We start from the raw sequence: 16,489 nt of genomic DNA, 5'->3' as shown, positions 1-16,489 counted from the left end.
GCGACATCGTTCTCAATCTCGGACTCTGTCTCACGCTCTCACAGCTGCTCCAAAAAGCGCTGCTCGGAGAGCACGTGGTAACAATCTGCAGCTAAGCCATGCGTCCAGCGCGGTAAAGAAACGGGTTAGTTTAATCAGCGAACTCACCAAGAAGTCGATAAGATTCCTGGACGGCTGGGGTGCCTCGTGCGAGCAGCTCGTCCTGTTCGCTGAAAGCAAGACAATTCACGGCCGGCCACCACAGGCAGGATAAAACTACATCTGCTTTGCTTCCCCCAAAGATGACGGCGGTGGCACGGCCGCACCGTGGCATCCGTCTCTGCGGTTGCGCAGCGCGCGTCCCTGTCTCTGCGAGCGACGCGGAAGACAAACAGGACGAGTCAAGTGACCCAGTGGGCCGGTGCGCAAGAAGGCGAGATGCGGCGCGAGAGCCCCCGGCCCCCGGTATCCAGGAAAAACCAGGGTCCGCGGCCACCTGTTTCGGCCGGCCCCTCCCGGCCTCCCTCCGCTATATTAGCCCCGCCATCCCCAGCTCGTCTCCCCACCTCAACACAGCATCACACAATCTCACTCACAGCATCACAGCGATCACCTCTAGCTAATCGAGCCCCGAGAAGAAAGGACAAGGAGATGGCGGGTGCGGCGAAGGCGTCGTGGATGGTGGCGATGAGCGTGGGCGCCGTGGAGGCGCTCAAGGACCAGGCGGGCCTCTGCCGCTGGAACTACGCGCTGCGATCCATCCACCGGGCCGCCAAGGCCAACGCCCCCAGCTTCGCGCAGGCCAAGAAGCTGGCGGCGGCGGAGAGGAGGCGGGCGGACAAGGCCGAGGAGGGCATGCGGACCGTCATGTACCTCAGCTGCTGGGGACCTAATTAGTCATGGGTCTCTTTTCTTCTCTTTTTCCTGATCTTCAATGACCGAGCTTGGCTTGAGATCATTGCCGGTTGCTTCCCTTCCCTGATTGTAAATATCTGATGATGAACTGATGAAGTGATGATGATGAAAAGTTCTGCCACTTAATCCCAGTGTGTACGAGCGATTCTGCTGCTGCACTGTCGCGCAAATCTGAAATTGCTTTGAGTTTATAAGTAGACTCTGTGCGGATCGATGTGTTACGAGTTACCACAGGACAGCCTGTCTTGGCTAATGTGGTCACGATAATCTGAACTCCTAAACTCTGGATCTCCAACTGACAAGCATGCCCCAGGTCGTGTACTGAATTTAGTTTCCGAACTTGCCGGATTAGGCCTTCTACTATTTCTGTTCTTGTAGAAAGATATAACTTAATTATGGCATCCAAAATTTGGGTTAAAAGTGTATTTGTCTTGCAAGAATTGGAAATGACAGCAAAATCTCTCCCGTCAGTTTGGCAGTTTTCTACTTTGTGCTGAACCAGCAGCTGGAGGGAGATTCAAAGTCCATAGCTCAATTAGCCAGGATCAGGAAAGGCAAATGGTCTAAGTAGAATTTCCTAGTATTCACCAACCGGTAACAATTTGCAGACCTCGTATTTTCCGTTTGTGTGAAGCATTCATGTAGCTGCAGACAAGCTGAAAATCATAGGCATATATGCAGGTCTTTTGTAATTTTCTTTTTGTCACAAAACAAGGCATCAGCAAACGTGAAAATCCATGATCTGCAGCCCCTGGTTTTCCCCAACCCGTCTCCCATATCATGTCAGTCCCACTCCAAGAGCTTCTGAACATGTGGTAAATAACAATGTGCACTTAAACCCCATGAGATCTACTGCGTTAAAAAAATGACTAGTACTACTACTACTTTTAACACCCAGCCAGTGACCAAAAAAGCAAGAAATTTCATGGATGGAGCATGCCTTGAGTAAAGAGCTTGCCTTGAGTAAAGTTTGCCGATCTCCATGTGAATATGTGATTTCCGTACTACCGTCCCGTTTATCCTGTTTGCTGATGGAAAGCCAAGACTGCACTGCACATGGGCCACCTAAACCTTGCCTAAGGGTGTGTTCGTTTCCTAGGGTCTAAAGTTTAGAGGGATCACATCAAAGAGAATCTTATCATTTAGAAGTATTAAATAAAGTCTAATTACAAAACTAATTGCAGAACCCCAAGGCTAATTCGCGAGACGAATCTAAAAAGGTATATTAGTGCATAATTAGCGGATGATTACTGTAGCATCACTGTGGCAAATTATGGATTAATTAGGCACATTAAATTTGTCTCGAGAATTAGCATCCATCTGTGCAAAAAGTTTTATAATTAAACTTTATTTAATACTTCTAAATGATAAGATTCTCTTTGATGTGATGGGTCTAAAATTTAGAGAGTGGAAAACGAACGCACCCTAACTCTTTTTGCTCTGTCCTCATCAAAAAAGAAAAAAACTCTTTTGCACTGTAACTGAGAAAAAATAGCGCAGTCTGGAACTACTAATTTAAAAGAATAAAAAATAATCTTATTATATCCTACTTGGCCTATTCCATTCACTGAACCGGAAACGGCAGGTGAGCACGCGCTGATCAGGGATCACCTCGTGATCTGCAGGTGTGTCAGTACCCCCGTTCCGGTGAGGTGATTCATCCAAGCAGTGCTGCGTGGCGCTGCTATCTGCAGCCGCAGCGGCACGCGTCCTTGCCGACGTGGTCCAGGAGCAAGCCGCAGCAGATACAGCCGCTCTCGCCGCGAATAGATAAAGGCGAGGGGATGGGCGCCACTGGGCCGGGGCGAAAGCGAGGTCTGCTGCCTGATCAAGGAATCAGCCACCCGGAGCGCAGAGAGCCCCTGGTATCCCGGAAAACCAACGTCCGCGGCCACCTGTTTCGCCCGCCCCTGCCGGCCGCCCTCCCCTATATTAACCCACCGGCCCTCCTCTCCACTTCAACACAGCGTAACACAGCGGCTCCGATCGCAACGATCACCAAGCAAAGCAAGCTCTCGAGTACACCGAAGGAGGCAAAGAGAGAACCAGGCGGCGAGACCGGAGAAGAAGAAAAAACCAGCAGATGGCAGGTGCGGCGAAGGCGTCTTGGATGGTGGCGATGAGCGTGGGCGCCGTGGAGGCGCTCAAGGACCAGGCGGGGCTCTGCCGCTGGAACTACGCGCTGCGGTCCGCCCACCGGAACGCCAAGGCCAACGTGCGCAGCTTCGCGCAGGCCCAGAAGATGGCCCCGGCGGCGGCGGCGGAGCGGAGGCGGGCAGACAAGGCAGAGGAGGGGATGAGGACCGTCATGTACTTCAGCTGCTGGGGGCCGAACTGAGCTCGGCTTTCAGCGGCCTCTGTTTTGGTTTTCAGCGACTGAGCTCGGCTCAAAGCTTGGCCGGTTGCTCTGAATGCCGCCTGATTGTAACATACTACGATGATGGTGAAAAGTTTCTGTCACTCGGTTTCAGTATATGAATTCTACGCTACTGTGTACTGGAATGGAAATAAAATTGCTCGAGTTCATAACAAGCTCTTCGTGAGTTCTTGTGGATTACTCAACCATGGCAAACATGAGATAATAATATGAAATTCTGAACTATCTTCTTTGATGACAAGAAGAAACTGTTGAACCACATCCCATGGTATATGCGACTTTGTTCATCAGCACAGACCAACTTCTAGCAAACACAAGCCAAATGGCGTTTTCAGTTTAATTGCAGGCCTATTTGGTTCAGTCATTGTATTCCTCAGCCAGGCCGCATTAGCTAAACATAACAACATGTTTTTGGTCAACACTGCGTTTTATGTTGTTGTGATGGTATGAGAGGAGTCTTCATTTAGTTTGGTTCATCAGCAGAGGCCAGCAACTACTAGCAAGAAAAATAAACCAGGTGGCGTTTGTACCTTAAGTGCAGGTCACGTTAACCGAACACTAAGCTTTAGGCTAAAACTGTATTGATCCTGTAGTGATGGCAAGAGCCAGCAAAGTCTTCATTTCAGTTTGGCAGTTTCTAAGCAGAACCATGCCTCAATTAGGAAGGAACCGATCATGAGTAGCAAAACACTAAGCAAAACATGTATTCATTCAGAGAAGAAAACAAGGGCCCTGTTTGGCACAGCTGAAACTTATTCAGAAGCCAGCTGGTGGCTAGCTGGCAAGAGAAGCAGCTGGTCAAAGAAGCAGCTGGTCACAGGCCCTGTTTGGCACAGCTGAAACTTGTTTATAAATTATTAACAATTAATATATCATAAAATTAATCATAGATTACTGTCAAGCAAGATAATGATACAATTAATCATGCAATTAGGAGCCAAAAACCGGCGCAGGGCGGGTGGGGGGGGGGGGCGGGGGCCGGCGCAGACCGGCGCCGGGGGCGGGGGCGGGGGCCGGCGCTAGGCGCGGGGACGGAGGCGGGCGCGGGGAGCGGAGGCGGGCGCGCGGGGGCGGAGGCCGGCGCGGGGCACGGGGGCGGGGGCCGGCGCCGGGCGCGGAGGCGGGCGCGGGGAGCGGAGGCCGGCGCGGGGGAGCTGCGCAAGGGCCGCCGGCGCGGGGGGAGGCGGGGGCCGGCGCGGGGAAGCGGCGCCGGGGCCGCCGCGGGGGGCGGCGCAGGGGCCGCCGCGGGGGGCGGGGGGAGGCGGGGGCCAGCGCGGGGGGAGGCGGGGGAGCGGCGCAGGGGCCGCCGCGGGGCGCGGGGGGAGGCGGGGGCCGGCGCGTGGGGCGGGGGAGGGGCCGCCGGCGCGGGGGGAGGCGGGGGAGCGGCGCAGGGGCCGCCGCGGGGCGCAGGGGCCGCCACGGGGCGCGGGGGGAGGCGGGGGCCGGCGCGTGGGGCGGGGGGCCGGCGCGGGGGGAGGCGGGGGTCGTCGCGCGGGGGGAGGCAGGGCCGGCGCGGGGAAGCGGCCTAGAAGCTGGTCCGCTCCCGCTGCTCGTTACCCGCGTTTCTGAACGAGGTCGGGAAGCGCTGGCGGGGGAAGCGCTTCGAGAAGCGAAGCGTTTGGCCGGGTAGCCGCTTAAAATTGCTAAGAAGCGGGGCTAGAAGCGGAGCCAAACAGGCCCAAGAAAGGAATCTAGTATCCCAGCCCAGGCTATCTACAGTCAAGGATATAGCATAACGAGGTCGTCCGAGACAGAAATACGAAAGAACCGCCAGGAATTATTGGAGCGTTCTGTGTAATTTGCATCCGGGTCGGTCAGCCCCCGACACGGATGAGCCGCCTCCGCTACACTGCCCTATTATTGTTCTTGACGTGGGCCACTGACATGCGAACCCGGCAGTACTGCAAAGGAGCGGACGACACCAGCAAATTTGATGTTTTGCCGTGCGAGATGCATGATGACTCATGTAATGTACTCCGTTCATTCTAAATTACAATTTATTTTAATTTTGTTAGATATATAATTTTTACTATGTATTGTATAGTAAAATATATATATTTAGAAAAGTTAAAATAAATTATAATTTAGTACGGAGACAGTAACCAGAACAGCGGTGAAGCCGCAGCACAGACGTTCCGGTGGAGTTTTTTCGCACGCGCTGCATCCGTAAGCAAACGTTAACCGGACCCACATAGGCCCCGGTGTCATGGAAAACCACGTTCAGTCAAGCCCCTGGTTTGCCAGCCCATCTGACCGTCTCCCATAGTTTGGCTGATTCTCACGCTGCAAGTTCCTGCCAGCATGCGGTAAGAACCCGCAGTTCACACGGGCAATTCAGCGCGTGAGGGAAAAAAAAGCGACAAAAGCTACTAGAAAGAACATGTTCCACTGCCCACGGGTGGCCTCAGAACATGGAGGTTTCCACGCGTCCTACCTTGTATGTGTCAATACCATTCGTTCCCGTTGAGCTAGCTAGATTCGTGTCGAAGAGGTACGGTGGAAAGAACAACGAGTAGGTGAAGAGAATCGATGGATCGATGAGGATCACGTGCGGTTCATTGCGTGAGGGGGGGAAAACCAACAAAAGAAGGCCCTTTGGTCATTGTTCACCGTGAGAAGAAGTTCCGCGGGTGGTCTAGAGCGAGTCAAAAATTGGCGCATCCTGTCCGCTCAAAGCGAGACACTGCACGGACACCAGTCACCACGAGCCTACTTTGCTTTGTTCCTTCTCGCATAAGCGCACGTGCATAGAGTGGGGGGATCACCTGTATTCGAGTGTACGTGGGCAGCACGGAGATTAGGATTACTGGATTAGGGCGGTACGAGAACAGTGCAGCGTGCCAGCGCGGCGGCACTCGCTGACTCGCATCTCATCGCTCCAAACAGTCTCCCCGCTACCGTACGCCCCGAGGACCGCGACGGAACCGCGGCGCACGCCCGGGTCTCGGTGCCTCACTGAGCTGTTCGACACGACACGGCCGTAATCGGGCAAGTGGCCAGCACAATGACAGGCGACAACTGACAACACAGGCCGCGCCGCATTCTTCCAGCAGCCGGAGAGGCAGGCAGGCAGGCAGGCAGGGCCGTTAATCCTCGGCGTCCGCGCGCAACCTCCTGCACCCGGTTTTCAGGAGCTGCCCCCCACTGTTTTCCACGCTCGCGGGCCCAAAACCACGCGCGCGTACGTATCCCTCTTCGGCAGCGACGGCACACTCCCTGTACGCCCAGGTCCCAGCCCCGGCAAAGTCTCGCCGCCTATAAAGCCACCAGCCGCACGGCACCATCTTACTCTCAAGTCCAGACACATCAAAGCATCATCATCACCGGCCCAAGCAGCCGACTAGCGGAGGCGCATCGATTCAGTTCACCGATCGGGACGAACACACAGGCGGGATCGGAGGCGCGCATGGCGAGCGGGGGCGGCAAGGCGAAGGCGTCGTCGTGGGCGGCAGCGATGAGCGTGGGCACGGTGGAGGCGCTCAAGGACCAGGTGGGCCTCTGCCGCTGGAACCACGCGTTCCGGTCGGTGCAGCAGCGCGCCAGGGGCGCGGCCGCAGGCGGGAGCGGCTCCGGCTCCGGCTCCGGCGGCAACGCGCGCGCGCTGCCTTCGGGGGCCGCCGCGGCGGCGGCCGCGAGGAGGAAGGCGAGGCAGCAAGAGGAGGAGCTCCGGACGGTCATGTACATCACCAACTGGGGCCCCAACAACTGACTTGTTTAGCCGATGGGCAGTTAGATTAGGCGCTAGCGTTTCATCAGTACTCTGTACTACCGCTACTAGTAATGTAGTTTGTTGCGCGACCAGTTCGTGTGGGCGAATGAATCATCCAACGTGTATGGATGAGCATGTGTACGCTGGAAAGTTGTTGATGAACACAGAGCTAAATCCTGCAAATTTTCATCTAGGTGTTCATGCTTTATTTAGTAGTGTACATTCTTGGACGTAGATGCAAGAATACTTTTGTTCCATTTTCTAAGAAAAACCAAATTATTATTATTGAGTTCTAGAAACAAAGAGAGAGATCGTCCATAATCTAGGAGACAATAAAATTTGACCGTGATGAACCTTTACAAAGCAATGCGTAGGTTGCTTCTCCATGCGCTGAGGTCAGTGATGGACTGACAGTGCTATCAACAACAACCATTGCCTCCGGTGATGGATTTTTTACAGATCCTTGTCGACTGCTGAAAACATTAAAAAAATGTCAATGAATAGTACTTGGCTTGAACTTTTTAAAACTGAAGCCCTCCATTTCCAAAAAACATCGAAACCATTTCAAGTTGAAGCTGACAATTCGGAAGTGCAAGTTTCAAATGCTGATTTTAGAAGTACAGTTTATCCAAAACAAAATCTATAATTTCTCAATGCAAATTTAATTTTGGGCCTTGAAAGCTGCGTCCCAATTTGAAAGCTGCAAATTTAATTTAGCATTTTGAAGTGCTTGTGGTTATATCCAGCGAGAAAAAGGGGAAGGGGCAATATGGTCTGCAACTATGTTCACTGGTACTGTGACAGTGCACCACTTTGTTCTAATCCATCTCTAGTCAGCTCCAGTCTCTCATTGGCTGAAAATTTCACAGGATAACTGAAAAGTCCCCGTCCACCCCACCCACCACATTCCTTTACCTGTGTGCTTCAAAGTTCAAAACCTGCAAGCGGCAGAAAGAAGCAAAGCTAGCAGACATCAGACTTTGATCAACATGATAACCCTGAAACTGACAGGCCCCCAACTCAAACCCACCCCGTCCATCTCCCCTGGCATCCTCCCCCCGCCGGCTGCATCCATCACAAGTTGTCTGCACGCACCGAGCACCATTTCGCTCGCTTTGTTCTCACTTGGCAAATTGCACGAGCCACTAGCCCCTCAAGATCCCCGGTCGCTGACGGGAGCATTGTTGGAATATTTGGGTCCAACGGTGCAAGGTCTCATCATGTAAATCCAAATGATTCTAATAAAATCTTAAAATTCCATTAGTGCAAAGGTGTATGGCAACAAATTAGTTCCACCTTACTAGTGGAGGCGGAGGAAATCCAATTTAAATAGTTGGATGCTCTCTGCTCGTCTCGCCTGGCCGGGCACGGGCTTCGGGCGAAGGGCGCACGCACGCGACGTGCGCGTGAATGGTCCGCCAAAATCCGGTCCAATCCTTGTGGGAACGCAGCTTCCTTTTGCAGATTTGTTTTGCGACTTTGAATCTGTTACGGATTTCACGCGCGGAATTTTTGAGACTCGTAACCGACTTGGTTTTTGAGATGCCAAAAGCTCTAGCGGTTCCTTCCTATGAAGACGCATAACACGCCTCGACCTGCCTGCTGCGCCGCCGCGTACGCTGCTTCATCCCGTTCGTCGGCGTGTGTCAGACCCAATGCCACGGGACTGTGTACATAACGTAGTTTAAACAGGTTTAAGTGACTAAGTCCGTCTTATCTCTTATTCATCTCGTTTATCTCTTATTTATCCCGTATGAGTAGGAGATAAAACTAGTCGGTATAGAGGGAATCTACTCGAGATATGTTCTAGTACGATTTCTTGGCTAATATCGGTTAGGATTCTTGTAACCCTGGCCTCCCGGATATATACGGGGGATAGGGACCCTCTCAAAATAAGATCATCAGATCATTCTACACCCAAGGCAATACAGATCACCATACAGGACGTAGGGTATTATGCACCTCGCGGCCCGAACCTATCCAAATTTTGTGTTCCTTACACCTTCGAGTTCCTGATCTCAGTGTCTTCTCACCTAAAACTTACCACCTTAGACATATCCCTCGGTGGGCAGCCGGTAAAACACCGACAGCTGGTGCGCCAGGTAGGGAAGCGCATCGAAGATCCACCGGTGAACTCGATAGCATCATTTCAGTTCACCAGGTCAGTTCCCTCTTAGGGCACGATATTTGTTTTTGGCTCGTGGGTTTGCATCGCAGATGATGCCGGCAGTTTTCGTCGGTTCCTCATCGACATGGAGCCAAAAACTTCCGCGGCGGGTCCCAGCAGCAATTTTGGCAAGTTCGTTGATGATCTCGACGACCTGTCAAACCATGCATCTGCCGTAAAGACCAAGGTGGAGTCTACTTCCGGCACGACTTCATCAGGCGCTGTGACAACCTTCCTCGGGTTGGACTCGTTCCAATCTAAGAACTCGGGTAACCGATCACGACTCGATCAACGCGATTTGGCCAATGATCATTAGGAGGCCAACAGCTCCGAGTCCTTCTCCATATTGGAGGAGGACTTGGATTCTCTTCTCTAGAAGCCAGAAGCCACCGCACGTTGGGGGGCTTCGGTTTGTTTCGGTGCCAACAGTCTGATGATCACCTCCACTCTGGAGGGGCGCTTCGTGCATTGGGAAGGCATGAGCCTTTCTGATCTACTCGAAGCTGAGGATCGACTTGTGGCACACCTCGAGCCTTTGCCTTTCCAGGAAGGCAGGCCGTTAGCCACCGCGGCGGAGGATTTGACTGACTAGTCGACGCGAGCTTTGATGAGCTCGCCTCTCGCCAGGTGCTGATGGCGGAAGAAGGCGAGGACGATGGCGATTTCCCCATAGCCGAATTCGATGTTGTATCTGAAGATGAGGTCATAGCCAACGCCGGCGACGAAAACGACGCCGATCGTGAGGCACGGAGAGCCAGGAACAGAGCCCGCACAATCCGGCGGAGGAGGGTCAACGAGCGCAGGCGATCTATGCATCGCGAGCTTGACCCTGAATTCGCCGCCGTAAGCGAACGGGGCTTCATGACTCCGGTGGCCAACATCGCCAGGGTTACGGCCATACTCGAGCGCAGTAATGATCCGAATGTGTATCAAGCACTTCTTTACGCGCATAGGGCCTGGATCCAGCTGGATAAGCGAAACCCGGAGTCTACCGTCAGGGAGGAGCGCGTGGGCGAGAGCCGAAGCCAGGCTCACAGCCGAACGGCCGGCGGTCATCCTCGACCTCAGCCCAGCCACAACAACGACAACGCTCGTGGGAGCCAGGCCCCTGGCGGGAGGTAGCAGCCACCTCCAGGGGGTAACCCGCGATAGGACAATCACCGGCCTCCTCCAGAAGACCTGCGCCAGCACATCAATGAAGGCCGCAATGCGCGGTCCGTGATCGACTCCAGGTGTAGGATTCGCGAGGAAGTCGAGACCGAAGGTACTGACTGCAACCACCGTTTCCCAGCTTTGTCCGCACGGTTCAGCAGCTACAAGTACCCTGAGGGCTTCAAGCCGATCGGCATCACCAAGTACGATGGCAAGCAAGCTCCCCAGCAATGGCTACGTTGCTACTCCACGGCTATTGAAGTCGCAGGGGGCTCCAACATCACCAAGGTCGTCTACTTCCCGATGGCTTTGGACCCTGCGTCGCTCACGTGGCTGGAGAGCCTCAGCAACAACTCGATTGACTCATGGGAGTGGCTCAAGAAGGTCTTCATCGACAACTTTCAGGAGGCGATCGCTCGCATAGGTACTCGTCACGATCTTGCTCAGTGTAAACAGGAATGTAACGAGCTCCTGCGGTCTTACACACATCGTTTCTTCGACGTTCACGATACCATTGCGAACATCTCGGAGGAAGACATTATTGACTGCTTCTACAACGGCATCACCGATCCAGACATCTACAGAGACTTCGGGTGGAACAGGCTAAAAACTGTTGCGGGCTTTCGTGACATGATGCACGACTGGTCCGAACAAGAGGAGAAGATGCGGGAGCGGTTCCCGCGGCGCCAAGATAGCAATCTGAGGCGTCCAAATAAAAACTGCAGCGATAAAAGCCAGCGGGACTATTCGGGTTCACCCTGAAAACGCGGGCCAGATGATCTCATCGCAGCTGTGGACTGTCCTTCACGAGGCAAGAAGTCGACGACGCAGGAGGAGTTCGAGAAGCTCCTGCAGAAGAAATACCCGTGGCATCCAGGTGCCAATCACGCGGCCATTGACTGTTACCACCTCCGGAGGACATTCAGCAACTCCGGTGGTGGCAAGAAGAACAAGAAGCCCATGGTCAAAGAACCCGAAGATGACGACCAAGGGGACCAAGGGTGCAACCTGAAGTTCCAGGATGCTTCGAAGACCGTCAACGTCATATTCGAGGGGGATGGAAACTTCGGTTCGAAGCGGGACCAGAAGCTGCTTCTCCGGAAGATCATGTTCATCGAGTCGGCGTACCACGACCACTCCGTTGGTCGGAAGTTCCCATCTCGTTCTCCCGCGACGATCAGTGGATGAGCTTCTCGGAGCCCGGTAAGTTCCCCCTGGTCCTGGATCCAGTGGTGGCAGAAGTCAGGCTCACTAAGGTGCTCATCGATGGTGGGAGTGGTCTCAACCTCATCTTCGCCAGCACTCTGAGGAAGATGGGTCTGGATTTCACGGACATGCTGGTTCCGAGCAAATCCCCTTTCTATGGCATCGTCCCAGGTAACGCGGTGCACCCACTTGGTACGGTAGTTCTTCCAGTCACCTTCGGCACGAGGGAGAACTACCGCACCGAGTTCATTAAATTTGAAGTGGCTAACTTCGAATCTTCTTATCATGCCATATTGGACCGTCCGGCACTCGCCAAATTCATGGCAGCGCTACATTATGTTTATCTGCTTCTCAAGATGTCAGGACTAAGTGGAGTTCTCACTCTCCGAGGCGACTTGAAGAAGTCGTATGATTGCAATCAGGAAGCGATCTAGTATGCTTCGACTACTCGTGTGCCAGATGCTTCAGGGGAAGTACTCGTGGCCGCGCAGCAGCTCTCCCAGTCTGGGCTGGAGATCCCTTCGAGAAAGGCCAGCAAGTCGAGCATCCAATCGACTGACGACGTGGCTCTCAAGTCGATCCAGCTCCAGGAGGGTGACTCATCTAAGACCGCCGTCATCGGCTCGGGCTTAGGTGAGAAATAGGAACTCGCGCTTGTCAGTTTTCTTCAGGCTAAACGAGACATATTCGTGTGGAAACCAGCGGACATGCCATGGGTGCCTAGGGAACTGATCGAGCATAGTCTAAATGTACACCCACAGGCTGTGCCAAAAAAGTAACGCCTGCGAAGGTTTGCTCACGACAAGCGTGAGGCAATTAAACGGGAAATAGCTAAACTCCTCGCGGCTGAATTCATTAAAGAAATAATCAACCCAGAGTGGGTAGCTAAACCCATCCTTATAAAGAAAAAGAATAATGAATGGAGGATGTGCGTTGATTACACCGATCTCAACAAGCATTGCCCGAAGGATCACTACGGGCTACCGCGCATTGATCAAGTCGTCGACTCGACAGCCGATTGCGTTCACCTCTGCTTCCTCGATTGTTACTCAGGATATCACCAGATTGCACTCAAGGAGGAAGATCAAATCAAGACCGTGTTCATCACCCCGTACGGGACAAATGCTTACAAAACTACGTCCTTCGGATTGAAAAACGCAGGAGCAACCTATCAGCGCGCGATCCAGATGTGCTTTGCTGATCAGCTGCATCGGAACGTCGAAGCCTACGTGGATGACGTGGTCATCAAGACCAGGAATTCCGACGACTTGATTGCAGACTTGGAAGAAACATTCAGCAGCCTGCGCAGATTTCGGTGGAAGCTCAACCCAACTAAATGCATTTTCGGAGTACCATCAGTGAAATTGCTCAGGTTCATCATCAGCAACCGGGGAATTGAAGCCAATCCTGTGAAGATCACGGCCATCACTGATATGGAGGCTCCGGCCATAATCAAAGATGTGCCGAAGCTAACAGGATGTATGGCAGCCTTGAACAGGTTCATCTCCCGACTCGGGGAGAGAGAACTACCCTTTTTCAAACTACTGAAATGTGAAGATAAGTTCCAATGGATGGAAGAGGCCGAGCGGGCCTTGCAAGATCTGAAACATCACCTTCAGTCTCCGCCGGTCCTTACAGCACCATTGCCGGGGGAAGATCTGCTACTCTACATCGCGGCAACAACTCATGTTGTCAGCAGTGCTATTATAGTCGAGCGAGGCGAAGAAGGCCATGCATTTGGAGTGCAGAGGCCTATATATTTCGTCAGTGAGGTACTCTCCGAATCCAAGATACGATACCCGGCAGTTCAGAAACTTCTATATGCAATTCTGATTGCATCAAGAAAGTTGCGCTATTATTTCAACGAGCACAAGATTACTGTGATTACGGATTTTCTTTTGACGGGTATTCTTCATAATCAAGATGCCACGGGGTGTATATCAAAGTGGGCAGTGGAACTGGGGGCTTTGTCAATCGACTTCAAACCACGCACTGCAATCAAGTCTCAAGCTCTAGTCGATTTTATGGCTGAGTGGAGAGAGAATCAACTTCCAACTCCAGTCGACAAGCTAGAGCATTGGACCATGTACTTCGATGGATCTCTTAATCTCGACGGCGGCGGCGCTGGAGTCCTGTTTATTTCTCCACGGGACGAACAGTTGAAGTATGTCCTGCAGATCCTTTGGGAGGTATCCAATAATGAAGCCGAGTATGAAGCCTTGCTTCACGGGCTACGTTTGGCGATATCACTAAGGATCAAGCGACTACTTGTATATGGCGATTCTCTCCTCATCATTCAGCAAGTTAACAAAGAGTGGGACTGCAACAAGGAGACGATGGACGCTTATGTACAAGAAGTGCGCGAGCTGAAAAATAAATTTTCCGGCCTGGAGGTTCATCATGTGGTACGGGAGTATAACGTTGGTGCGGATATACTGTCCAAGCTAGGATCCACCCGTGCACAGGTTCCAGCAGGAGTTTTCGTCCAGGAGCTGAAACAGCCATCTATTAAGTCCTTGCCTCAGGTAACCACTGATGATGGCCTTCAACAGCCTGATCGGGAGGTTATGATGCTTGGAGAGGACTCGAGAGAGGCTTATATCTACTTCATCCGGGATCAAAAACTTCCAGCGGGGATAGATGCCAGAAGGGTTTCGTCCTAGTCGACAGCAAGCTCTACTGGCGTGGCTCATGATCAGGGGTGCTCATGTAGTGTGTCACGAAAAAAGATGGCTATGACATACTGCGGGAGATACATAAGAGTGTTTGCGGCAACCACGCAGCTTCAAGAATGCTGGTGGGGAAAGCATGCAGGACTGGTTTCTGGTGGCCCACCGCAGTATCCGATGCTGAGAATCTCGTGCGGAGATGCCAAAACTGCCAATTCTTCGGCAAACAGTCTCATGTCTCAGCCCACAGTCTCATCACCATACCGCCATCCTGGCCGTTTGCTTGCTGGAGCCTCGATATGATTGGGCCCTTCACAACGGCGCCAGGCGGTTTCACCCATGTATTGGTAGCCATCGACAAGTTTACCAAGTGGATTGAGTACAAGCCGACAGCGAAGCTCACACCAGATCGAGTTATTTATTTCATCTCCGATATCTTGCATCGCTTCGGCTTCCCGAATACCATTATCACGGACTTGAGATCAAACTTCATGGCCAACCAGTTCCGTGAGTTATGTTAAAATGCGTGCATTGAGGTTAAGTACGTCTCTGTTGCGCAGCTAAGGGCCAATGGTCAAGTCGAGAGGGCGAACGGCATGATAATTGACGGCCTCAAGAAAATACTCTATGATGAAAACAGCAAGAAAGGAGGTAAGTGGATATACGAGTTGCCACATGTCATCTGGGGGCTCCGGACTCAGCCGTCCAAAGCCACAGGACAAACACCATTCTTCCTCGTATATGGTTCTGAAGTTATCTTGCCGGCCGACATCATATGGAAATCCCCTCGGGTGGAAATGTACAACGAAGGCGAGACGGACAAGGCAAGGCAGTTAGAGCTTGATTCTGCCGAAGAAGCTCGCTGCACCGCTCTTGTTCAGTCAGCCCGATATCTCCAGGGGATCTGGCGTTATCACGATCGCAACATGAGGGAACAATCGTTCAATATAGGGGATCTGGTCCTACGCTGCATCCAAGACGAGTCCGGTTTACACAAGCTTAACTCAAGGTGGTAAGGTCCGTTCGTCGTCAAGCAGGTTACAAGACCGGGGTCGTATCGACTACAATACTCCGAAGGCCAAGATGTCCCGAACTCTTGGAACATTCAGAACCTGCGCAAGTTTTACCCATAAGGAGGCATGCGGGACTAGCTGTTCTCCGGGCGCCTGGGCGGCCCTTCTCTCTTTCGAATCAATTTGGAGGCTACGTGTCACAAGATTCGGAATGTAAATTTTTCTGTTAACAAACGGAGGCTCCGGCCACGTTCATGTTTTATAAATTGACTTCTTGTCATGAGTTATAATGGAGGCTACGGCCACGTTCATGTCTTATCGACTTCTTGTCATAAGCAGTAACGGAGGCTACGGCCACGTTCATGCTTTATCGACTTCATGCTATGAGTTTCGACGGAGGCTTCGGCTCCATTCATGCTTTATACGAATCGACTTTCGCCGCGACCTTGGATGATCGCTTGCGACGATGATCGCATTTATTCCAACTAATTCGATCCGTTCGACTGGTTTATACCCAGTTTGTTGGATGGGCTCGCATGAGGAGCGAATTCGACTACGCCCAGAGTCGTTGCACTCGGGGTAGTTTTGTTTTCTTTACCATAAGCACGGCAGTCTCACGACGATGCTCACGTTTATTCCCAACAAAATTCGATCCGTTCGATTGGTTCATACTTTACTTGTTGGACGCGCTCATGAGGAGCGAATTCGACTACGCCTAGAGTCGTTGCACTCGGGGTAGTTTCATTTTCTTTTCCATAAGCACGGCAATCTCGCGACGATGCTCGCGTTCTTTCTTAAATAGGTTAGACCTGCTCGATCGGGTTATGGCTAACTTGTTGGTTGGGTTCCTACTCGGAGCTACTATGACTGCTTCCAGGATCGTTGCACTCGGGGCAGTGTCTACTACTTTGCCTTTAAATCTGGATGACAATTCTGCTAAGGCATACACAAGTAGAGATACCAAATAAAAATATATACAGGGCAATGAGTACTTATTTTTTACATCTTATTCTTGCAGCACACTTTGTATTATTTATTCTGCTACAGGTTGGGCTTCTTGGAGGTACGTTTTGAATTGTTCTTCAGTGCATTCCGCAACCACTCCCTGCGCGAACATTCCCAGTAGAGCTTCTGGCCAAAAGGATTTTACAAATGCAAGGGCATGGCTGACACACGCGACCGGGGCTTCCGTGAGGAACTTGATGACTCTTTCCGACGCTCCGAGAAGTCGCTCCAGCAAGGGCTGCTCGCCTGATTCGCCTTCTTCTGGTGGATCCACCATATCCACAAGCGTCTGGGCGG

The 16,489-nt window shown here is 52.4% G+C and overlaps 3 protein-coding genes across 3 annotated transcripts; all 3 read left to right on the top strand.

Annotated features, from left to right (window-relative positions):
• Nucleotides 1-463: 463 nt before the first annotated feature.
• LOC112900216 lies at nucleotides 464-1,020 on the top strand. Its single transcript, XM_025968998.1, has one exon. It carries the CDS (start codon nucleotides 631-633, stop codon nucleotides 874-876), a length of 246 nt encoding a protein of 81 aa, XP_025824783.1. The 5' UTR covers nucleotides 464-630; the 3' UTR covers nucleotides 877-1,020.
• Nucleotides 1,021-2,790: 1,770 nt separating this feature from the next.
• Nucleotides 2,791-3,426, top strand: LOC112900332. Its single transcript, XM_025969151.1, has one exon. It carries the CDS (start codon nucleotides 2,978-2,980, stop codon nucleotides 3,230-3,232), a length of 255 nt encoding a protein of 84 aa, XP_025824936.1. The 5' UTR covers nucleotides 2,791-2,977; the 3' UTR covers nucleotides 3,233-3,426.
• A 2,925-nt stretch (nucleotides 3,427-6,351) lies between these two features.
• On the top strand, nucleotides 6,352-7,179 carry LOC112900941. Its single transcript, XM_025969713.1, has one exon. The coding sequence runs from the start codon at nucleotides 6,678-6,680 to the stop codon at nucleotides 6,978-6,980; it is 303 nt and encodes a 100-aa protein (XP_025825498.1). The 5' UTR covers nucleotides 6,352-6,677; the 3' UTR covers nucleotides 6,981-7,179.
• The last annotated feature ends 9,310 nt before the right edge of the window (nucleotides 7,180-16,489 follow it).

Source organism: Panicum hallii, chromosome 7 (genome assembly GCF_002211085.1).
Source record: "Panicum hallii strain FIL2 chromosome 7, PHallii_v3.1, whole genome shotgun sequence".
Lineage (NCBI taxonomy): Eukaryota > Viridiplantae > Streptophyta > Magnoliopsida > Poales > Poaceae > Panicum > Panicum hallii.
The sequence above is the reverse complement of the archived record's forward strand: the minus strand, read 5'-3'. Positions and strand labels throughout refer to the sequence as shown.

Coding starts and splice junctions, on each gene's coding strand:
- LOC112900216 (XM_025968998.1), top strand. CDS start 631: ATGGCGGGTGCGGCGAAGGCGTCGTGGATGGTGGCGATGAGCGTGGGC.
- LOC112900332 (XM_025969151.1), top strand. CDS start 2,978: ATGGCAGGTGCGGCGAAGGCGTCTTGGATGGTGGCGATGAGCGTGGGC.
- LOC112900941 (XM_025969713.1), top strand. CDS start 6,678: ATGGCGAGCGGGGGCGGCAAGGCGAAGGCGTCGTCGTGGGCGGCAGCG.